This window comes from Podarcis muralis, chromosome 1 (assembly GCF_964188315.1).
Source record: "Podarcis muralis chromosome 1, rPodMur119.hap1.1, whole genome shotgun sequence".
NCBI classification, from domain to species: domain Eukaryota; kingdom Metazoa; phylum Chordata; class Lepidosauria; order Squamata; family Lacertidae; genus Podarcis; species Podarcis muralis.
The window spans coordinates 4,102,998-4,127,094 of NC_135655.1; the positions used below are offsets into that span (position 1 = coordinate 4,102,998).

At 48.5% G+C, this 24,097-nt stretch overlaps 1 protein-coding gene across 16 annotated transcripts in view; it reads right to left on the reverse strand.

The window, feature by feature from the left end:
• NIN (ninein) overlaps nucleotides 1–24,097 on the reverse strand; it is a 121,884-nt gene that overhangs the window by 92,754 nt on the left and 5,033 nt on the right. For 15 of the 16 annotated variants that reach the window (XM_028721432.2, XM_077935467.1, XM_077935426.1 and 12 more), the window contains exon 2: nucleotides 8,956–9,162. In XM_028721432.2, coding sequence (XP_028577265.2) covers nucleotides 8,956–9,141 — 186 coding nt within the window. In that variant the 5' untranslated portion in view covers nucleotides 9,142–9,162. Of the gene's footprint in view, nucleotides 1–8,955; nucleotides 9,163–24,097 lie in introns of those variants that run through there. The other variant, XM_077935578.1, reaches the window with a different exon arrangement.

Sequence of the window (24,097 nt, forward strand, 5' to 3'; positions counted from 1 at the left end):
AGGAGGAAAACAAGAAAAAAAAATATTCTGAATCCCAGAAGCCAGAACAGCAAGAGGGATCGCTGCGCAGTGAAAGCAGTAATCCCTTTTTCTGTTCTGGCTTCTGGGATAGCTGCGCAGCCTGCATTCGCTCCATAAGACGCACACACATTTCCCCTTACTTTTTAGGAGGGAAAAAGTGAGTCTTATAGAGCAAAAAATATGACATTTGTTCCCTCGCTCTCGCTCCCCACCCCACCCCAGAGCCCATCATTGTTTTTTCTGTATCAGGCTGTTGCCATCTAGCAACAGAGACCTCGTTGGCCCGTTATCACAAGGAGTAATTAAAAGCAGCCTCGGAAAACCTGCTCAGCCAGGAAACTTTAGACAGAGGGTCTCATTTGCACATTAATTGCTGCCATTCATCCTACAAATATTGCAAAGCGCTCGCCACAAAAAGGGCAGTTTGCAGCGAGGAGGAAATTTTCCCCTGATTAAAAAAAAACACGCCTTGACATTTAAGCTAAAGGAGTGGGTCTGGCAGGGGAGGGAGAGAGAGAGAGATGAGCGCATTTCAATTATCACGGGGCCATCCATCCCCCCCCCCCCGTTCCCCCCACAATGCACCGGCTCTTCAAAATATATCACGGCGACACACCTGCCAACGTTTGACGGAGGAAATCAGGTACACCCGCGATTTAGCTGCTCTGCGATTTACGTGCCCTTTAATCAAAAAGGCCCACTCAGAGCGCCGACAATATTTCAGAAATCCAATCAGCAATAAAACCAACTGTCACAGCTAATAAAACACAGAATACTTAAGAATGCAGCCTGCGCACTCCGGCCATAAAGCGCTACCGGGGATCTACAGAACTTCAACAGGTTATCTTATCAACCCATCACAACAAACCTGCAAAGTAGGCCAGCGTTAATACTATTGCTTTATTTTGATGACCAATAAGCACAGGGGTAGAGACGTCACCTTGCTAACAAAGGTCCGTATAGTTAAAGCCATGGTTTTCCCAGTAGTGATGTATGGAAGTGAGAGCTGGACCATAAAGAAGGCTGATTGCCGAAGAATTGATGCTTTTGAATTATGGTGCTGGAGGAGACTCTGGAGAGTCCCATGGACTGCAAGAAGATCAAACGCATCCATTCTAAAGGAAATCAGCCGTGAGTGCTCACTGGAAGGACAGATCGTGAAGCTGAGGCTCCAGTACTTTGGCCACCTCATGAGAAGAGAAGACTCCCTGGAGAAGACACTGATGCTGGGAAAGATGGAGGGCACAAGGAGAAGGGGGCGACAGAGGACGAGATGGTTGGATATTGTTTTCGAGGTTACCAGCATGAGTTTGACCAAACTGCGGGAGGTAGTGGAGGACAGAGGTGCCTGGCATGCTCTGGTCCATGGGGTCACGAAGAGTCGGACACGACTAAACGACTAAACAACAACAACAAAGCACAGGGGCACAGATCAGTTTTAGGAGCTGACTAGGGACAGGCCCCGGGACGCGGGTGGCACTGTGGGTAAAAGCCTCAGCACCTATTGCCGATCGAAAGGTCGGCGGTTCGAATCCCCGCGGCAGGGTGCGCTCCCGTTGCTTGGTCCCAGCGCCTGCCAACCTAGCAGTTCGAAAGCACCCTCGGGTGCAAGTAGATAAATAGGGACCGCTTACTGGCGGGAAGGTAAACGGCGTTTCCGTGTGCTGCACTAGCTCGCCAGATGCAGCTTTGTCACGCTGGCCACGTGACCCGGAAGTGTCTCCGCACAGCGCTGGCCCCCGGCCTCTTAAGTGAGATGGGCGCACAACCTTAGAGTCTGTCAAGACTGGCCCGTACGGGCAGGGGTACCTTTACCTTTAGGGACAGGCCCTCTCCCTCTATAAGCAGACTTGCTTCTTATGCTTGGAAGATCATAGAATCATAGAATGATAGAGTTGCAAGGGACCCTGAGGGTCATCTAGTCCAACCCCCTGAAAAGCAGGAATCGCAGCTAACATGCCAATGGATTGGCAGTAAAGGAAACACTACTGGTTTTCCCTGTACAGTGGTACCTTGGGTTAAGTACTTAATTCGTTCCGGAGGTCCGTTCTCAACCTGAAACTGTTCTTAACCTGAAGCACCACTTTAGCTAATGGGGCCTCCTGCTGCTGCCGTGCCGCCAGAGCACGATTTGTGTTCTCATCCTGAAGCAAAGTTCTTAACCTGAAGCACTATTTCTGGGTTAGCGGAGTCTGTAACCTGAAGCATATGTAACCTGAAGCGTATGTAACCTGAGGTACCACTGTAGAGATGTTTGGAAGTGAGAGCTGGACCATAAAGGAGGCTGATCACCAAAGAATGGATGCTTTTGAATTATGGTGCTGGAGGAGACTCTTGAGAGCCCCATGGACTGCAAGAAGATCCAACCGATCCATTCTGAAGGAAATCAGCCCTGAATGCTCACTGGAAGGACAGATCCTGAAGCTGAGGCTCCAAGACTTTGGCCACCTCATGAGAAGAGAAGACTCCCTGGAAAAGACTCTGATGTTGGGAAAGATGGAGGGCACAAGGAGAAGGGGACGACAGAGGACGAGATGGTGGGACAGTGTCTTCGAAGCTACCAGCATGAGTTTGACCAAACTGCGGGAGGCAGTGGAAGACAGGAGTGCCTGGCGTGCTCTGGTCCAGGGGGTCACAAAGAGGCGGACACGACTAATCGACTAAATAACAACAACAACATCTAGTATTTCCCCCTTTAATCAAAATACAAAATACCAACAGCCTGCAGCACCTCAACACATTGCTAGCCAAACTCCCATTGTTCCTAGCCATTGTCCATTGAAATTCAACAACACCCAGAGAGCTCTGGGTCAGGACTGCCCTTCGATCACCTATAGGCTTGGGATGTTAGAACCCCTGGGTCATATGAGCCATACAAAGCTGTCTTGTTGCAGAGTCCAACCTCTGCCCCATCAAGCCTAGAATGCCCACTCTGACTGGCAGCAGACTCAACTACCCCAAAATCCCTTTTAAAAAAAACACAAAAACTGAAGATGACAATGATTGACCATGGAGCCTTCTAGATGCAAATTGCGAGCTCTGCTATTGAGGTCTGATCCCCTTTCATCTGCTGGAACATTTTAATCAACAAGAAGAGATTGATTTAATCGACCACCGAAGGCAGGAAGCAAACAAGCGCCTTGCCTATAACTCCCCCAGTCTTCATTGAGGGGAACCTCAAGATCCTGATAGCATTACATCCTGTCAATCAATGAGAGATGCTCAGATCTGGGCATATTGTTTGTCTTCAACAAAACGCCCATTGTCCTCAAAGGAGGCTGCAGCAGAAAGCTCCTCCCAGAAGCCTCGGAGGCAGGTTGATTCATTTCCTCCCCCCTCCCCGCCCCATAAGTGTCCCCACTTTTGCCAAGTCACTGTTGATTGTGCAACCGGACTGAAGTTTGTACAAGTTGTGTTGACAAAGAGAAAGGAAAGAGGATGCAGAAGGTTCCTCATTTTGGAGGCGGCGATGGGAAGGGGGAGGAGGTGGAGAAAGTGGTGATTTCTGCTTTAGGGTTTTAACTACAGTCTTGGAGCAGCAGCTGCAGCCAGAACAGATGGCCGGGGTTTGCGTCGCACGAAGCAATTTTACCGTGACCGGCGCTGAAAAGGGAGATTAGGAGCAGTGAGTTTAAATCAAGTTCGGAAAGGGAAAGAGAGAGAGAGAGAGAATGAATGAATGCCACAATTCAGCAAGGCAACGTCGGGTGAACGATGGCGCTATAGCATCGCTACTCCCCAGGGGAAACATGTGCTGTTGGGATCTGCTGCTCAGAAATGCAAAAAGATTCTGTGTTTGTCTTCAGTGGCACAACTTGGATGTACATGATGGGCCCACTAGCTTGGCCGTACTTCATGAAAGCGCCCTCATTTGTGGTCAGTCTGAAGCAAGACTCGCCAAAAGTTTATTTGGAAAGCTAGACTTTTAAGTCTGGTTTTCCCAGTAGTGATGTACGGAAGTGAGAGCTGGACCATAAAGAAGGCTGATCGCTGAAGAATTGATGCTCTTGAATTATGGTGCTGGAGGAGACTCTTGAGAGTCCCATGGACTGCAAGAAGATCCAACCTCTCCATTCTGAAGGAAATCAGCCCTGAGTGCTCACTGGAAGGAAAGATCCTGAAACTGAGACTCCAATACTTTGGCCACCTCATGAGAAGAGAAGACTCCCTGGAAAAGACCCTGATGTTGGGAAAGATGGAGGGCACGCGGAGAAGGGGACGACAGAGGACGAGATGGTGGGACAGTGTTCTCGAAGCTACCAGCATGAGTTTGACCAAACTGCGGGAGGCAGTGGAAGACAGGAGGACCTGGCGTGCTCTGGTCCAGGGGGTCACGAAGAGTCAGACACGACTAAACGACTCAACAACAACTCTTAAGTCAGGGGTTGGCAAAGTTTTATCTTGCCTGGGCTGGATCGCATGCGTGAGCATGCACGCCCATGATTTTCGGTGTCTGTGTCTGTGCAGACGCGATTTCTGGCACCACAGAAGTGAGTCCCCGTGCCGGGCCAGTTTAGCACAGCGTGCGAGTGGGCAGCTCAGTTTGGGGGTGGCTTGTGGGCCGGTCAAACAACCGCCCATGGGCCTTAGGTTGCTGCCCCCTGCTCTTAAGTCCTTCCAAACAGGGGAAAGACTGTAGTCCAACAGTAAAGCACCTGCTTTGTAGGCAGAAGTTCTCACGGTCAACCCTGGGTGCCTCTAGAGAAGACTGGGAATATCTTCTGCCTGAACCCTTGGAGAATCGCTTCTGGTTAGTGCAGACCATACTGAGCTGGGTGGATTAGTGGTTTGACTCCAGTATAAGGCAGCTTCTAATATTCCTAAACTTGTAAAAAAATTCTACATAGGGTATTACATCTTTCCTCTTGATAGTAGCAATCACACAGGGGGAAATGTAATTTGCAAAGAGGTCTTAAGGCTCCTTCCATATCTGAATGCATCTTCCCGTTTCTAAAACTGGCACAGGGCAGGGATCAAATTTCTTTGCAACGCCAGTGCTTCCTCCAATATGCAGCAACCAATCTGGGGAAAATCTGTGCAGCTTGGGCAATGCCACATAGTAATGGGTCAAAGAAAACTAGAGTTATAAAACAGATTTACTGGAGAATGGTAGACTACAAACTAGAGAGGGGTCAGCAAACTTTTTCAGCAGGGAGCCGGTCCACTGTCCCTCAGACCTTGTGGGGGGCTGGACTATATTTTTTGGGGGGAAATGAACGAATTCCTATGCCCCACAAATAACCCAGAGATGCATTTTAAATAAAAGGACACAGTCTACTCATGTAAAAACACGATGATTCCCGGACTATCCGTGGGACGGATTTAGTAGGTGATTGGGCCGGATCTGGGCCCCGGGCCTTAGGTTGCCTACCCATGGACTAGAGGACCTTCTAGTGGTCTAAACTCCAACCAAAGGAGGTCACGTGACCCACAGGTCAGCTGACACTGGCCAGACAACAGTCTGCTGTGTCCAGTGAGTAAGCAACTATCTGCCTGCCAGATTTGGCCCGGCAGGACGGTCAACTGCAGACCACACTGGCTGGATTAGGATTTCAGGTGCTGTGTGGTAGGGAAAACCGAGATGGGAGTGAAGAAACCTGAAACCCTCCTCGTCAAGTTACATTTTTAATGTTCTTTTCAAAGTGCTTTTGATGTCGCGCTCAGCTTCTGAACCTACAGAGAACTCTACTCTGCAAGTCTCGTGGTTTTTAAAAATTGATAACGCAGAAGGCGATGTTTAGGTTGTAAAGCAGCAGAAAGAAAGGAAATTCAGGGGTGCCCAATCTACTCCCAACAAAGGCTGCGATCCTAAATCCACTTAGGGCTTGTCTGTCCTGTGCCTAGAACGCATGGGACCAAGAGGTTTTCAGTTTGTCCCAACTCTGTCCTTGGAGAAACCTGCTTTTTACCGCTGAATCGGAGCAAGCACCAGTCTGCAGAAAACCTGATTGATTATTTGCTCCAATTCAGCGGACAAAAAGTGGGTTTTGCCTGGGGGAAAGAGGCCGGAGGTGTAGCTGAGCGCCTACTTGGGAGTAAGCCCCACTGAATTCAGCAGTCTAACCTCTGAGTAAATATAATGAGGATCTAGGGCCGGGCGATGTATCGATCCATAGTCCAAAATCGATTTGAAGTCCACACACTGCGATAACGTTTCATAATATTTGTCAGGGCGATATATTGTGAATCAAAATGTATGTTTGTGTGTGTTATGTAAAAAATTGTGATATGGGAGAAACTGTGGAGCTGGTCATCATTTGTCATGATTCCTGCTGCCCCTGTTGTTCTGTACAGTCGTACCTCTGCTTACGTATCCCTCTGGATACGTAAACTTCGGGTTGCGAATGCGGCCGTGCGAATGTTTCACAGTGCACACATGCGCAGAAGCGCTCTGCTTGTGTGCGCAGAAGGGTGCCTCCAGTTTTGAAGTTTTCGGGATGCGGCTGGGCCTCCGGAACGGATCCCGTTTGTAATCGGAGATACCACGGTACAGTTATACCTCATGTTATGTCCACTTCATGTTACGTTCTTTCAGGCTACGTCCCGCGGTGACCTGGAAGTACCGGGAAAGGTTACTTCCGGGTTTCGCCACTCGCGCATGCGCAGACACGCAAAATGACGCCAAGTGCATGCACAGAAGCAGCAAATTGCAACCTGTACAGGTGCGCCGCTGTGGGTTGCGCTCTTTTCATGTTGTGAACGGGCCTCTGCAACGGATCCCGTTCGCAACCAGAGGTACCACTGTACTATAAAATAACAGTTTTCACAATGTGTTAAAGGTAAGTAAAATGTGTAAGTTTTAGACCCCTAAGTAGTAACAGTTGCCAGGACATTACCCTGTTTGCCTCTTCATGGTTACATCCTCATTTCAGACATCATGGTATAAGAATATTGTGATGTTTAGCTGAGCAATTCTCTTACACCAACTCAATATCGTCAGCGCTGACTGGCAGGAGCCTTTGGTGAAGCAGGATTTGAACGAGGGGCCTTCCACATGCAAAGCGCCTGCTCTCCCAAACCAACTAAGGCCCTTCCCTATAGAGCTGTGGGGCTGCATGGCAAGGGGGCATAAGAGAGATGGAAGGAAAGCCACATTAATGTCTTCTCCACCCGACATGTGTAGGTAAGCTACAGTCACGTGGAGGTGCTGGGAAAACATCAAGCCCCGGAGCCATAATTGGAGAAGTCAAAGAACAGCCGTACATGCAAATCAAAAGGAGCCACAGCCAGAATGGGACAACTTCTGCATAGCGAGTTTGCCTTGTTCTGCCCCCACCGCAGTCAGGGGCTAATTGAACTTCTGGTCGGTGGTTCCGTTTGATGCTGTGCAGAGAAGACTCGGGTACCCAATTTGAGAAGGAAGGTTTCCTGCGAGTGAGTCTTCTTATTAGCACAATAAAGCGTCCCGTTTCAAGCCGCTCATTATTTTCCACCAGGTTCCCCCCCCCCATATCCCACCCCCCTCCGCACAATGGAAGTCCACACGCACTTCAAGATGCAGGAATCTTCCTCTCTCGGGAGAGGGAGCCGGCTTCTAACACTTCCCTCCCTGTCCTTGGGTTTGGGGGGGGGGGGGAGAGAGAAGGCTTTCTTCACTTCAAGCAGAATAAAGCTCATTTCTGCTTCCAGGAGAGCTTCGCACAGTGTCAGATGCAAAGGCCACCTTCAAAGGAAGTCCAAAGGAAGAGATGGAAAAGGAGGTTCTGAGGGAAGTTGGGGGGTACTGCATTCAAGGAAAGAGGGGGGAATAATAGGCTTGCCGTTGTAGCGCTTTGCAATCGTACAAGCATTTTTTGCAATTCCAGTACAGTGGTGCCCCGCAAGACGAACACCTCGCAAGACGGAAAACCCGCTAGACGAAAGGGTTTTCCGTTTTGGAGGCGCTTCGCAAAACGAATTTCCCTATGGGGTTGCTTCGCAAGACGGAAAAATCTTGCGCGTCCCCACGTGTTTCCCCCCCCCGCTTTCCCCCCCTTTTCCTAAGCCGCTAAGCCGCCTATCAGCTGTTCCGCTGATAACCCGCTTAACAGCTGATCGCGAAAAGCCGCTAGACCGCTGTAGCGCTAATCCGCTAAGCTGTCAATGGGCTTGCTTCGCAAGACGAAAAAACTGCTAGACGAAGAGAATCGCGGAACGGATTCTTTTCGTCTTGCGAGGCACCACTGTATTAGGTAGAAATTACCTTGCACGGAATATCGAGGGACAAATAATGATAGAAGTTCCATGGGCCATGATCTGAATTGTTTTTAAGATAGTTTTCCTCTAATGACAGCGAAAGTGACCATCATTAGGATGGATGAAGCCCCTGTGTAACGGTTTATTATTATTATTATTACAGTGGGACCTCGGGTTACATACGCTTCAGGTTACAGACTCCGCTAACCCAGAAATATTAATAGTCTGGCCCCCCACAAGGTCTGAGGGACAGTGGACCAGCCCCCTGCTTAAAAAGTTTGCTGACCCCTGCACTAGATGACCCCCCAGGTCCCTTCTAACTCTATACAGTGGTACCTCGGGTTACAGACGCTTCAGGTTACAGGCGCTTCAGGTTACAGACTCCGCTAACCCAGAAATAGTACCTTGGGTTAAGAACTTTGCTTCAGGATGAGATCAGAAATCACACGCAGCGGGAGGCCCCATTAGCTAAAGTGGTGCTTCAGGTTAAGAACAGTTTCAGGTTAAGAACGGACCTCCAGAACGAATTAAGTTCTTAACCCGAGGTACCACAGCAATTCTAGGATTTTATGGTCCTCTGGGACCTCAGACATAGCTCAGCCAACTGTCTCTCTTTACTCCCACGTAGATCCTTCTCCCTCAGCTTTCTCTGGTCGTCTATGGCCTGCTCCCACCCTTCCACCCTTTTCTTCCCAACTCCCCACGGTTCCCTTTTCCTGAGCAGGTTCTCTGAGCACCCAAACCACCCGTCACTCTTACCCGGCTCAGGAGATCGCCCTGCAGAAGTGTCTGCTGCAGCGCCCCTGGGGCCACCGTTTCCAGTTGCAGGACGTGGCAGAGCTCGGTCAGCTCCTCGTGGCCCAGGGAGCCAGCGCCGGTGACGTCAAAGCTGTCGAAGAGCTCTTTGAGGCGGGCTTCAGACTGGTCCTGCTCAGCTTCATCCATCCCATAGCCCACTGCGCTCAACTGTCGAAGGGAGACAGAAGAACACCACAAATAGTTAGTTACTCTTGCAAGGACTCCAGAGATGTTGAAGATAATGCATCTCAATCTCTTGCAACCATAGTTTTGTTGAGACGTAACCAATGGGACGCAGGTGGCGCTGTGGGTTAAACCACAGAGCCTAGGACTTGCCGATCAGAAGGTCGGCGGTTCGAATCCCCGCGACGGGGTGAGCTCCCGTTGCTCGGTCCCTGCTCCTGCCAACCTAGCAGTTCGAAAGCACGTCAAGTGCAAGTAGATAAATAGGTACCGCTCCGGCGGGAAGGTAAACGGCGTTTCTGTGCACTGCTCTGTTTCGCCAGAAGCGGCTTAGTCATGCTGGCCACATGACCCGGAAGCTGTACGCTGGCTACCTTGGCCAGTAAAGCGAGATGAGCGCCACAACCCCAGAGTCAGCCACAACTGGACCTAATGGTCAGGGGTCCCTTCACCTTTTAACACCAAACCATGGTTTGCCCTAACTGCAGTTTGTACATGCAGCTACGTGTTCCAGGTGTAGAAGCAGACTGCGGTTTTTGGGGTTCCCCCTCCCCACTTTGCCCAAGAATTCCAGCAAACTATCCTCAACAGTGAGCAAAGTTTGCCAGTATGGATGAGACACCAAACAACAGGTTTGCAAACTGCGGTTTCCGGTCCACTCCCAGAAACTGTCCTTGCAAACCCCAGATCCACATTATAACTGAACCATCTCATAGCCTCTAGTTTTGGCCGATATACATTTATCCCTTCCAACTCTGGGATTCTACAGGGCGGGTCCAGCTTTAATTGCCTTGCAGCCAGGCACCAACTCTGCCTCCATCTATTGCCAGGCTTATCTGAATTGCAGAAAGGCTGGCTCCTCTGGCAAAGGGATCCCTCCATTGTGCAGTTCCAGAAAAAAACAATCTTAATTGCCAACAACAAAACCTGAAATGTCTCTATGAAGAAATAATGTCCCCCAGCAGCTTCCAGATCAAAAGTAAGCTCCAGGACAGCAGATAGCACACAGCCCAGTAAGAAATCTCTTATCTCTCCCTCGCCTCTCCCTCCCCTTCCTCTGTTCACCTCCTTTGAGCATTTCTCTAAACTACCTGTTGGAATAATGATGATGGGATCCTCAAAGGCCCAGGTTTTGCTTTCCATCCCAGGCTCAGTTTCCCCATATTCAACAAAGGATGCAGAGCTGATGGATGCATTAAAACTGGCTAGAAAGGAAAGCCAGTCTACAGAGCGCAGAAACTCCACCTCATCAGCACCACAGCCTTTGCACCTGGCCTTCCCAAATGCTTTTTTAAAAATGTCTGAAATCGTGAGAGTTAGGAATTTGCTTTGCTGTATTACCGACGACTGAAGAATGGAGGATGAAGTTAATGGACTATGCAGAATTAGATAAACTAACAGGAAGAATTTGAAACGGGCGGAACCAGGAATTCACGGAAGACTGGAGTAAATTTACGGACTATTTGAAAAGTATTTTGGAATATCAGACGACGTTTGTAGGTTTGCAAGAAGTTCTGTGAGGAGTATTATTGGAAGTATTGCAAAAACAGAGAAGGGGAAGGAAAATTTGTTAAAAGATTTAAAGGTAATACAGTGGTGCCTCGCAAGACGAAAAGAATCCGTTCCGCGATTCTCTTCGTCTAGTGGTTTTTTCGTCTTGCGAAGCAACCCCATTAGCGGCTTAGCAGATTAGCGCTATTAGCGGTTTAGCGGCTTAGCGGTTATTAAAGGCTTAGCAGCTTAGCTGCTAAAAGGCTATTAGCGGCTTAGCGGCTTAGAAAAAGGGGGGGAAAGCGGGGGGGGGGGGAATCGCAAGACTAGCAAGACATTTCATCTTGCGAAGCAAGCCCATAGGGAAATTCGTCTTGCAAAGCAACTCAAAAACGGAAAACCCTTTCGTCTAGCGGGTTTTCCGTCTTGCGAGGCATTCGTCTTGTGGGGCACCACTGTATAAAGAAATGTATAAGAAGTGGATAAAACGGTGGATCAGAGGTGCTGATGGAAGTCAAAAAAGATTGTATAAGTGATAAGTTTCGTGGTACATTTCATAATTTATATGTTAAAACCAATAAAAATTATTTTTTTTTTAAAAAGGACCTTGTTTTGCTGTAATCTTCTCACGATTCCAAGACACACAGAAAATGCATCAGATAACTGCAGAGTTGGAAGGAAGTTTGCGGCTGAGCAGTATTTCGATATATCATCCAAAACCGGTTTGAAGAGAAGGTTGCTCTTGTGCCCAGGTCCCGCTTCCAAGCTACCCCTTGGGCATCTGGTTGAGAGAAGAGGCTGCTAGACTGGATCAGCCCCTGGTTGGATCCAGCAGAGCTCCTCGCATGTTCTTAGAGCAGCGCATACATGCTCCTGTAATCTTGCTCAGCAAACACACGCAGGGGCCACTGGGGAGCAGATGCAAGCTGGCCTCCCGTGCCTCAACGTAAACAGTCCCTTTGCTTACACCGCCTCCATTCATCAAGGAGCAGCTCGACTTAGTTTCGCTACAGACAAATGGCCCAGGCGAGGTGTGAGTCTCCTCAGAGCTCCACCAAACTCCTGGGAGCTTGAGGTAATGCTTTGTCAAAGGGTATTAGGAAGGAGAAAAACAACCTGACTTGCAGGAACAAACAAGCTCCGGGCAGTTTTAGAAGGACGCTTTTAAAGAGACGAGACAGAGAAGCCAAGCCTCACAACTGGCGATGGCACCAGAACTTTAGCTATTCCCACCAGCGTTTCAGTTCTGCAGAAATTGTGGCAGGATGGATTACCAGAGAGTAACTTTCCCCCCAGCACCAGGGTCCTAACATCTTATTGGATCAGAAGCATGGTTTTCTCAAAAGCTGAAAGACACTGATAAACTAAGAACATTATCAAGAACCAGTGAGGTTACAGGGAACCAGGCAGAGGGCCTTCTCGGTAGTGCGCCTGCCCTGTGGAACGCCCTCCCACCAGTTGTCAAGGAAATAAGCAGCTATCTTATTTTTAAAAGACATCTGAAGGCAGCCCTGTTTAGAGAAGTTTTTAATGTTTCATTCTATTTTTAATACTTTGTTGGGAGCCGCCCAAAGTGGCTGGGGAATCTCAGCCAGATGGTTGGGGTATAAATAATAAATTATAATATTATTATTATTGAGCAGTGCACAACAAGATGAAAAGGATACAATCAAGAGAAAAACTGGTCAAAATTAACCATGAGATCGAGGGGTGGGGAGAGGGCAAGCCTTGAAAAGCATGCAGAATTAAAAACAGGTCTTCAGCGGATCAGGCCAGTAGCCTATCTAGTCCAGTATCCTGTTCTCATATTCACCAACCAGATGGGAAACCCACAAGCAGGATTCGAACACAAGACCCCTCTCCCCTCCTGCAGCTGGGATTCGAAAGCATTGCTGCCTCCGACTGCGGAGGGAGATTCTACCCATCCTGGCTGGTAGCCATATATATATAATAGCAGGGGGGGGGGGCTGTCTGATCTCACCTGGGAGGGGGCTTCAAGGTACCACTCAGAAGACAAGGAAAAGCACCTGGGAGGTTGGAGAGCAGCAGCTGAAGCAGCCCCTGCAACCGACTCGCTCGCCTGTCTGCCTCGGCTTTCTCCAGACCCACAGGAAGGCGACTGCTACTCTTGGCTCTCCCAGGCTGCTGGCACCCCAGAGAGAGAGAACGACAGAACGAGAGAGAGAAAGAGAGACAGAGAGAGGAGCCTGAGCTCATCAGATGCAGAGCAGGTTCAGGAGAGAAAGAAGAACAGAGGCGCCCGCCGTGTGGCCACCTTTGCGCTCTGCTTCTGGGCTTTGTTGGGGCATCTGCGTGGATGGAAAGAAGATGATGGGTCACATCAAGGCTTGGGATGCCTGTGGTCCTCCAAAGGATGCTGGATTCCAGCTCCCAGCAGCCCCAGCCAGAAGGACCAATACTCCAGGAAGATGGCTCCAGCAACCTCTGGAGTAAAGAGGGGACCATCGGTCCATTTCGGATTCTCTCCGTTTCTCGTTCCTCCACACTGTAGGAGCCAACCTTGATGGGCCGAAGTCCTTTCAGTCCCCCCCAATAAAATATTTGAGGGGGCCGGGGGCTCCCCTAAGATGACGGGCATTGCCATTTAAATGGTTTGTGTGTGCCGTGTCTTGCGATCGATTATGCAGGGCAGAGCTTAACTGCCGCCTATATTTTATTCGCCTGCCAACCTAGCAGTTCGAAAGCACCTTCGGGTGCAAGTAGATAAATAGGGACCGCTTACCAGCGGGAAGGTAAACAGCGTTCTGTGTGCTGCGCTGGCTCGCCAGATGCAGCTTGTCACGCTGGCCACGTGACCCGGAAGTGTCTGCGGACAGCGCTGGCTCCCGGCCTATAGAGTGAGATGAGCGCACAACCCTAGAGTCTGGCAAGACTGGCCCGTACAGGCAGGGGTACCTTTACCTTTACCTATATTTTATTCAACTTGGCGCCCCTGCTCTCCCCCCAAAAGAAAAAAAATCATAATTTCGGTTTATCTGTTTAGGATGCTGTTTTTGTAATGTGGTCATGAACAGATTGAGGCTGAATCCTGACAAGAAAGAAGTACTGTTTTGGGGGGACAGGAGGCGGGTGGGTGTGGAGGACTCCCTGGTCCTGAATGTGGTAACTGTGCCCCTGAAGGACCAGGTGCGCAGCCTGGGAGTCATTTTGGACTCACAGCTGTCCATGGAGGCGCAGGTCAATTCTGTGTCCAGGGCAGCTGTCTACCAGCTTCATCTGGTACGCAGGCTGAGACCCTCCCTGCCCGCAGACTGTCTCGCCAGAGTGGTGCATGCTCTGGTTATCTCCCGCTTGGACTAATGCAATGCGCTCTACGTGGGGCTACATTTGAAGGTGACCCGGAAACTACAACTAATCCAGAATGCGGCAGCTAGACTGGTCACTGGGAGCGGCCGCTGAGACCACATAACACCGGTCTTGAAAGACCTACACTGGCTTCCAGTATGTTTCTGAGCACAATTCAAAGTGTTGGTGCTGACCTTGAAAGTCCTAAACGGCCTCGGCCCAGTATACCTGAAGGAGCGTCTCCACCTCCATCATTCTGCCCAGACACTGAGGTCCAGCACCGAGGGCCTTCTGGCAGTTCCCTCCCTGCGAGAAGCCAAGTTACAGGGAACCAGGCAGAGGGCCTTCTTGGTGGTGGCGCCTGCCCTGTGGAACGGCTTCCCACCAGATGTCAAAAAGAACAACTACCAGACTTTTAGAAGACATCTGAAGGCAGCCCTGTTTAGGGAAGCTTTTAATGTTTAACTGACCACTGTATTTTAATACTTTGTTGGAAGCTGCCCAGAGTGGCTGGGGAAGCCCAGCCAGATGGGCGAGGTATAAATAATAAACCATAATAATAATAATAATAATAATAATAATAATAATAATAATTTATCAACATTTTAGTGCAAATTTCCCCCAATGTTTTTCTTTTAATTTCATTTAATTTAGCCCACCCTTCTCTTCCAAGGAGCTCAGGGCATGGCATTGCCCCTCCTCCTTTGATCACCACAACAACCTTGGGAGGTAGGGAAGGCCTCCTTCGCACTGGGCACACAAGACGTTTGCAGAAGAACACCATGGGCAAATTATGCCACAGGGAGTATTCCTGCCCCACGCTGCTGCTGCTGCTGCTGACTTCTTCCTCCAAACATGCTATTTTGCTTTATCCCTTTCAAATCCCAGATAATCTCTGGTTATCCACGAACAGGTAAAACGAGATAGAAGGACTTTCACCAGTGGGGAGTGAGCGTGGGAGGAAAACCTGCTCAGGATCAAGATTTTTAGAAAGGAAAAGGGAAAAAAGGAGGTGCATTTGTCAAAGTTAATTATTTCTAAGCAAGGCAGGAGTGCAAAGGGATATGATCCCCACTGCCTTTCTGGTACTGGTCTGTTTACTCAACCAGGACTAGAGCCATGAAAAGCCTTCATTGGAACATAGTGACCGCTGTATTTTTGAACTAGGTGCCACAGAAAGCACTATAGCTGGCAGGCGGGGGGGGGGGGTCTGCATTGCCGCCGCCCCCCATACACCTAGGTGATGCTACCTCCCCGCTTTCCTTCAAACCCCTCCTCAAGGAGCCCTTCCCATTTCCCACAAAGCCTTTGGCAGAAAGGAATATATGACAACAACAAGAAGATGAGGGAAATAATAAAGAGAAGATTGAACAGAACTGTGAATACTATTTGGACAGAACTGTGAACATTAAAGCAGCAACAGGAGAGATGTTTGGATCCCTTTCTGAGCTCTAAGCATGGGTACCCCCAACAAAAATTTAAAAACTTGGCTGTGTAATTTGGAATTAATGTGATTTGATTGGTTTGTTAATAAAAATTATATTAAAAATAAAAACAAAGCCTTTGGCACAATCCCCAGGCCACATTCCTGGCAATAAATCTCAGACTGTAAGCGCCTCTGGGGCAGGGACCTATCTTGCGGTTTTTGCATCGTTCACATTAGGGGTGCAGGAACTTGCCTTGTACAGAGTCAGGCCAAAGGTCCACTTAGCTCAGCTTACACAGACTGGCAGCGGCTCTCCAGGAAGTCGGACACGAATCATTCTCAGCCACCCCTGGAGTTGCAATGATATACAGGCCATTAACACGAACAGGAAGCCTCTGGATTGCAAGTAATGGGATATATGCTAGGACTCAGGTCCTCCCCCTTTGCCTGAGCAACAAAGGATGGTCTTCTGCAGCTTAAGGTCTCATCCCAAGTCCCACCGATTCATCCAGCAAACCCTGGAAGGGTGAATTTGTTTTATAAGGTTATTTATGAGCCATTCTGACCCAAATGTTCCCCCCAAGGTGACTTACAGTTTAGATTTAACAGAGTATGAAGACCTCTGACAAAATGCAGGTTCCTCACTTTATTAGCCACTTCCTTCTGTGTGAATTTGGACAAGATCAGGAAGCTTCAGTCAAGCTTAGTATAATGTCCTAACCAATTTGCAAGCTGGAATCCTAAACCATGGTTTGATAAAGCTTTGCTAGTTTTGATAAAGACGTCTCTAGTTGTATTTAAGGATGATTTGGAGGAGGAGGGGAAAGAGGCAGCGATATCAGGAAAGAAATCGTAGAATGGTATTGCTGGAAGGGCACCCAAGGGTCATCTAGTCCAACCCCCTGAAATGCAGGAATTGCAGCTAAAGAAACCCTGACAGGTGGCGATCAAACCTTTGTTCGAAAACCTCCAGTCAAGGAGAGGCCACCACCTTCCAAAAGAGTCTCTTCCACCGTTGCACAGCCCTCGCCCCAGAAAGCTCTTCCTAATGTTTCGTCAGAATCTCCTTTCTTGTCATTTGAATCTGTTGGTTTGGGTCCTAACCTCTGGAGCAGGAGAAAACAAGCTTGCTCCCTCTTCTATGGGGCAACCCTTGAGGTATTTGAAGATGGCTATCCTATCTCCTCTCAGTCTCCTCTTTCCCAGGCTAAACATACCCAGCTCCTTCAACCATTCCTCATAAGGTGTGGGATGGGAAACACAAGAGCAGTCAAGTACAACATTCCTAGAGTGAACATGTTTACACATGGGGAGGACAAAGGGACTGTCTCCTTATGACATAGTTTCCAGGTGTATGTTACTTTTCTAAGCTAAGTCTGCCTTCTGGGATCCGATTGTAAACAGAATGTGAGTAAGTAAACTCTTTTTATACTTTTATAGAAGACTGTGTCGTGTCTTATATTTTATGAGGGAATAAGGGGGAAATACCAGAGCAGTTATTATAGAGGCTTTAGTGAGCCTGAGCAAACGCATCCGCTGTGAGTTTAAAAAGGGAGAATGTTACTCTGATAAAATTGTGAACTTGTTAACACAAGTTGGAAAGGCTATAATCAAACAATATATCCTCTCCTGCATCCCTGAACATTCCCACATAAGGCTTGGTTTCCAGACCCTTGATCATCTTGGTTGCCCTCCTCTGCACACCTTACAACTTGTCAATATCCTTCCGAAACTGCGGCACCCAGAACCGGACACACGACTCCAGGTGTGGTCTGACCAAGGCAGAATCAAGTGGGACTATCAAATCATAGAATTGTAGAGTTGGAAGTGACCCCTAAGGGTCATTTAGTCCAGCCCCCTGCGATGCAGGCATCTCAGCTCAAGCATCCATGACAGATGGCCATCCAAGCATCTTAAAATCCTCCAAGGAAGGCGAGTCCACCGTCTCCCTTGGTTACTTCCCTTGAGCTGGACCCGCGACTTCTGTTGACGCAGCCTGGACTTGCATTAGTAGTAGTAGCAATCACAGTGATAATATAAACCACGTTTCGACTTAGCTTTTGAAAAACGCAGCTGGGAGATTTGGAGGAGGTTGAGGAAGAGATGTCAAAGAGCCGGGGGGAAAGGAGGGGACTCCAAATCACCCAAACAAAAGGCAGCGTTTCGACGTGGGCCTTTTCATCTCCCCTCCAGATGGCCGGGCAGCTGAGAGCGCGGCTGGAATGCCTGGACTGCCTTGCCGTCTGCTCAATTGCTCCCCACCCAGAGATGCAAGAATAGGCCAGGCATGACCAGCCCTCGGCCACAGCTGGCAGAGCGGGGAGCAGCCGAGTCCGGTCAAATCTGCACCAGGTGCTCTTGCACAGATCCGGGTCCCTTTCAAGGCTTGCTCCTGCTGGCCTGCGCTGCTGGATCTTCAAAAAGAGAGTCACGGATATCTGGGAGAGAAATTCGTCCGGACCTCCCAGACCCCGCTAACGCAGTGCCACCCCCCCCCCATCCATGCACAACCTGAGTGTCCGTGTCGTGACTTCAATTCTCCCCAAGTTGGTCTCTCTCTTTTTTTTAAGTTGGAACAGATGGCTCAGCAGGGAAAGCCTTGCAAGATCTGCTCGCTTGACCGTAAGGCCGGTGGCTATTTTAAGACTGCCTCTTACTCCCACGCTCTGGTGGAAAGGTATTAGGGAAACACCAGGTTTCTAGGAGACGGAAGACCAAGATGCGGCGCTTTACTGCATTAAGAAAAGGGAGCAAACATATTCATAGAACTGGAGAGTTAGAAGGGACTAGTTTTCCAATCTGTTAAGGTCATATTGAATCCCAGTTCTGTCTTCTACAGCACTGGCTACCTCTCCCAATTTGGTGTCATCAGCAAATTGGATGAGCATCCCCTCAATTCCTTCATCTGTCATTTATAAAGACGTTGAACAACAACAGGCCCAGGACAGAACCCTGTGGCACCCCACTTGACGCTTTTTTCCAGGACGATGAGGAACCATGAATGAGTACTCTTTGGGTTCGGTCGGTCAACCAGCTACAAATCCATCTTACAGTTACCTCGTCCAAGCCACATTTTACCAGCTTCCTTGCAATAATTTCAAGGGCGACTTTGTCAGAAGCCCTACTGAAATCAAGATACACTATGTCCACAACATTCCCCTGATCCACCAAGCTTGTAACTCTATAATGAGGCAGAGTTCGAGGAACACACCTGAGCCAACGCATGAAAGCCACTTCCACCCTGCAAAGGAGATGGTGTTGCGGGCGTCACACCCCCTCCACGTGATTGAGGGAATCCCCGGCCGCGTCACCCCCTGGCCAGCCAATCGGCTGGCTCTGGGGGCATGGCCTGCCCTATTTAAAGCAGGACACGGCCAGGGATCTCCCTCTTTTGCCGCCTCCAGCTGCTCCGGTTTTCCCACCCTCCCGTCCTTTAAAGTTTTGCCTTTGACCTTGCTATGGAGCTTGGTTGGTCATCGTTGAGGGACCTGGTAGGAATTTTTCCATTTGGCAAATTGGCACCAGCCACTTGGTTTTCGCCTGCCTCATAGCAAATCGTCACAACTTCCTTGGTATTGGCGGTTAGGCATTGGTATTGTTCTGTAGATGGAAGAGGGGAGGTAGCGCCATCACCTGCCCTGCATATTGAAGGGTAGTCTGATAAAGGATTCCGGGGGCCATGGCCCTGTCCCATGCCTGGGGAGGTGAGGGCCTAGGGCACGCCCCCTATTGGTGACCCCGGGGGAGTTCCTAGTTGATGTGCATCAGCAGGACTCCCCCTACTGGTGGTTAACCCTTCCCGGACTTCCAGCGGACGGGCTGAAGTCGGATATAGTCGGTTAGGACCAATGCCTGAGCCAATACCGCTCATCACCTGTAACCAATAAAGTTGTGGCCTTATTTAGCCCATTAACCTTAATAATTGTGTCATGTGTCTTTATTTTCACTGGGGGGAGGTGGGAACTTGCCATGCAAGCGAGATGGGTGAGACATGTGGCCCAAGGAGAGCTTCAAGGGCCAAATGTGCTGCAAATCTTGGTTTGCTAGTTGAGATACCATGGTAGGCTATAGAGTCCAAAGGAAATGACAATTAATATTCCAAGGCCTACACCATGGGTAGGCAAACCATGGGTAGCCTGGGGGCCAGATCCGGCCCAATCGCCTTCTCAATCCGGCCCGCGGACAATCCGGGAACCAGCGTGTTTTTACATGAGTAGAATGTGTCCTTTTATTTAAAAATGCATCTCTGTGTTATTTGTGGGGCCTGCCTGGTGTTTTTACATGAGTAGAATACAGTGGTACCTCAGGTTACATACGCTTCAGGTTACAGATTCCGCTAACCCAGAAATATTACCTTGGGTTAAGAACTTTGCTTCAGGATGAGAACAGAAATCGTGCTCCAGTGGCGCGGCGGCAGCAGAAGGCCCCATTAGCTAAAGTGATGCTTCAGGTTACGAACAGTTTCAGGTTAAGAACAGACCTCCAGAACGAATTAAGTACTTAACCCAAGGTACCACTGTATGTGCTTTTATTTAAAATGCATCTCTGGGTTATTTGTGGGGCATAGGAATTTGTTCATTTTAAAATATATATATAAAGTCTGGGCCCCCCACAAGGTCTGAGGGACAGTGGACCGGCCCCCTGCTGAAAAAGTATGCTGACCCCTGGCCTACACGATCTGTTATGATACAGTGTTAGAGCTTTGAGATTGTAAATGATCTGACTCAGATGAAGGCAGCTGCCAAAGGACATGTCCTCTTGCAGCAATAGAACTGCTAGCACATTTGCAAAGCTAAGCAGGGTCTGGTCTGGTTTCAAATTGGACGAGGGACCCAGTGTTGAGATTCCTGCATTGCAGGGGTTGGACTGGATGACCCTCGGGGTCCCTTCCAGCTCTTACAAGTCTACGATTCTTGCACCTTTGGGCCTCGGACTCAAAACGGGAAGATCTCAAGCTCCACATACAGGTGAACTTAATGAGGCCTCCTAAGAATAATGGCATTAGCTCATCACAAATCAATCCTTTAGAGAGGACACTTGCAAACAAAACATGGTTATTGCTGCGGGTGGGAAGAGGAGGAGGAGGAGGAGGAGAAGGACAGAGAGCTCAGGCCGACATGCCGGCTTTTGTTCAAGGGACTATCAGAGAGTTTCAAGGGTACAAAACAGCACTGGCATTGGACACTTTCCTGGGCAAGAGCCCAATTCATCCCATATGTGGAACTGAGCACAGGGGTTAGTGGGTGGGCATAGATTCAGGTGAAGCAAGGAAGAAACAGCTTAATGTTTAGGGAAGTTTTTTTAATGACTGACATTTTAATGTATTTTTAATCTCCTGTTGGAAGCCGCCCAGAGTGGCTGGGGAGACCCAGCCAGATGGGCAGGGTATAAGGAATTAATTATTATTACATTATTATTATTGTTATTAATGAGGGCTAGCTTCTGGAACACGGCAGCCACCCGATCCCCTGCGTTTTACTCAGAAGGAAAATGGCACCCCACTTCCTAGATGATATGGGGAGTCTACCCTATAAAAAGCGTGATTCAGAATAGTGGTTTGCACACCCCACTACGGAAGATAATAGCACAACAAAATTGAAAACAGTCACCATTAACTGCACATTTATTCAAAATCCAATTAAGACTATGTAGCTTAATTAATTCGACAAAACTGATGTGGAGCTTGATCCAGCAATAGCAGCTATTATCAATAAGTGGCTTTTTTGCGGTGGCTCAGAATCGTAAATACAAACTCACGTGATCAAAGGAAATAGGGGTAAGAGCAGTAAAATGCTAAACGCAAAGCAAGGAAGGCATTTCTAGTCTGTTCAGTCGTAAATAAGTGATTGAGATGCCCAGAAGATGGGAATGTAAAAAAGTAAAGAACTTCTGGGAAATGATATATAATGAGATGAAAAAGATGTTGAAATATACATTTATAAAAAAACACCAAAAGCATTTTTACTTGGTATTATAGGTCAGGACATGAATAGGCAAGATGTTAAATTGTTTTTATATGCAACGACTGCGGCAAGAGTATTGTTAGCCCAGAAATGGAAGGAAGAAGAAATTCCGACGAAAGAAGAATGGCAGACGAAATTAATGGACTACGCAGAATTGGACAAAATGACAGGAAGGATTCGAAACCTGCGGGACCAGAGATTTACAGAAGATTGGAAGAAGTATATGAACTCTCTGAAGAGCAACGGTATTCAACAAATTACGCTAGTAGGACTACAAGAAGTTTTGTAAGGAGGAATATATGAAGTGCTACAAAGTAGATAAAGAATAGAGATATTGGTTATGAGTTTGAAATATAACAGGGAAAATAAGAAATGTATACTAAGAGATTAGATTGGAAAATTTCACCTGGTTTGCTTCCAGGCCCCAGTTCACCATAGAACTGAAGTCTTGGAAGGGACCCCAACGGTCATCTAGTCCAACCCCCTGCAATGCAGGAATACGCAGGGATCAAACCTATAACCCTGGCATGATCAGCACCATGCTCCAACCAGCTGAGCTATCCAGGCTCCTGGTGCTGCTTTTACAGGAACACAGGAAGCTGCCTTTTGCAGCACTGAACCGCTGGCGTCCCTCAAGCTCAGTATGGCCAACACTGGCTGGCAGCAGCTCTCCAGGCGATGTTCCCTACATGAAGATGCAATATTGGACTGACCTTCTTTATACCCAAAAAAGACTGGACCACTGAGTTACGGAGCATTTCGGGGCTTGTGACCAAGAGACGGGCTCTCCCTGTAAACGAGGGTTCAATCTCTCCCTCTATTAGAATCATCTCCAGGAGCCAAGACAGGTACAGAACTCTTACTCTCAGGAAGTTCATCCTAATATTTGGTCAGCATTTCTTTTCTTTTCATTTGGACCCACCGGTTTGGGTCCTACCCTCTGGAGATGCAGAAGACAAGCTTGTTCCACCTTCCATGTAGTAGTCCTTCAGATTTTTGAAGATGTCTATCCTGAATTCTGGTGCTGGAGGAGACTCTGGAGAGTCCCCTGGACAGCAAGAAGATCCAACCTCTCCATTCTGAAGGAAATCAGCCCTGAGCGCTCACTGGAAGGACAGATCCTGAAGCTGAGGCTCCAAGACTTTGGTCACCTCATGAGAAGAGAAGACTCCCTGGAAAAGACCCTGATGTTGGGAAAGATGGAGGGCACAAGGAGAAGGGGACGACAGAGGACGAGATGGTTGGTCAGTGTTCTCGAAGCTACCAGCATGAGTTTGACCAAACTGTGGGAGGCAGTGGAAGACAGGAGGGCCTGGCGTGCTCTGGCCCATGGGGTCACGAAGAGTCGGACACGACTAAACGACTAAACAACAACAACATCCTGTCTCAGTCTGCTCTTTTCCTCAACCCTTCCTTGGTTTCCAGACCCATGATCAGGGCCAGATTTAGGTGTGATGAGGCCCTAAGCTCCTGAAGGTACTGGGGCGCTTTCTATGTCCAGCTACCCTTTGTCAACAACAAATTGTCGCTGTTTTTTGTGTTGAATATATGCTATATGGTAATTTATGGACCTAACAGGTATCTAAAGCCATTTGCACAGAACAAAATATACAATTAAGAAAATGAACACTAATAGTGAAATACAATTAAGAAGAAGTATATTTTTTGGGGGGGGGCGCAAGAGAGTGGGACCCTAAGCTATAGCTTGTTTAGCTTATACGTAAATCTGACACTGCCTGTGATCATCTTGGCTGCCCTCCTCTGCACACATTCCAGCTTCTGAACCTCCCTGCATGCAGAAAGCTAGAACATCAGGTCCTTCCCTGACTTGCTAGCTCTTCGCATGCAGGGGGATTATCACAAAGGGATGCTTCCACGCAAGCCAACCCAAAGCACCTTTGCTGAACTTGGAATAAATCCGTTGTGTCCTTCCAGCACTTCATAGTGGCTTGGCTTTCCCAAAGCCCACGTCCCCAGACTACAAATTTAAACGTTATTTAATGCAGACTCTTTCTATGGGGCGCCCAGGGCATGCTGGGACTGAATGATGACTCTGGAAGGGAGCAGTTCTTCAAAGGAACTGGAGCCCAGAGCGAAGACGAGGGAGACAAGGAGCAGACATTTCCCACCACTCTCAATTACTTCCCAGGCTGCAGGTGTTAGGGATTGATTAATCGTCAAGTAGTCAGGCAATTAACAACCTCTTAATTGAGCAGTCGGGTGTCACCACATCAGAGCTAGGAAGCAGAACTCTCAGGAAGCAGGTATCAAGGTTGCAGCCTTTTGTGCCGATGGCTTTTTTGGGGGGGGAAGGACCCCAAATCACTTCCGGGGCTGGCTTGCATATAGGTCTACTCTGAAGTCATGCATTCGGACAAGACTCTGCCAACCTTCCAAGATACACATGCAAATGTCACACAGAATTAACAGCAGTGTCAGCTCTATTAGAAAGTCCTGCGTTCGATTCCTGCCTTCTGCAGGCAGGGCTGGGAATGTCCCCATCTGAAACCCTGGACAGCCACTGCCAGTCAGGGTAGGTAGATAGATAATTTATTACGGTTGGAGACCAGCTTATAAAACACACTTGGGGGTACAATCCCAGAAGGAAAACAAACATTTAAAACAATGTACAACAATAAATTTGAAATTTATAAATGCGATAGGCATATAGACACTTAAAACTTTAAGATAAGCTACCACAGAGAGCTTCTTGGGCTCCATGATCACTGCAGAT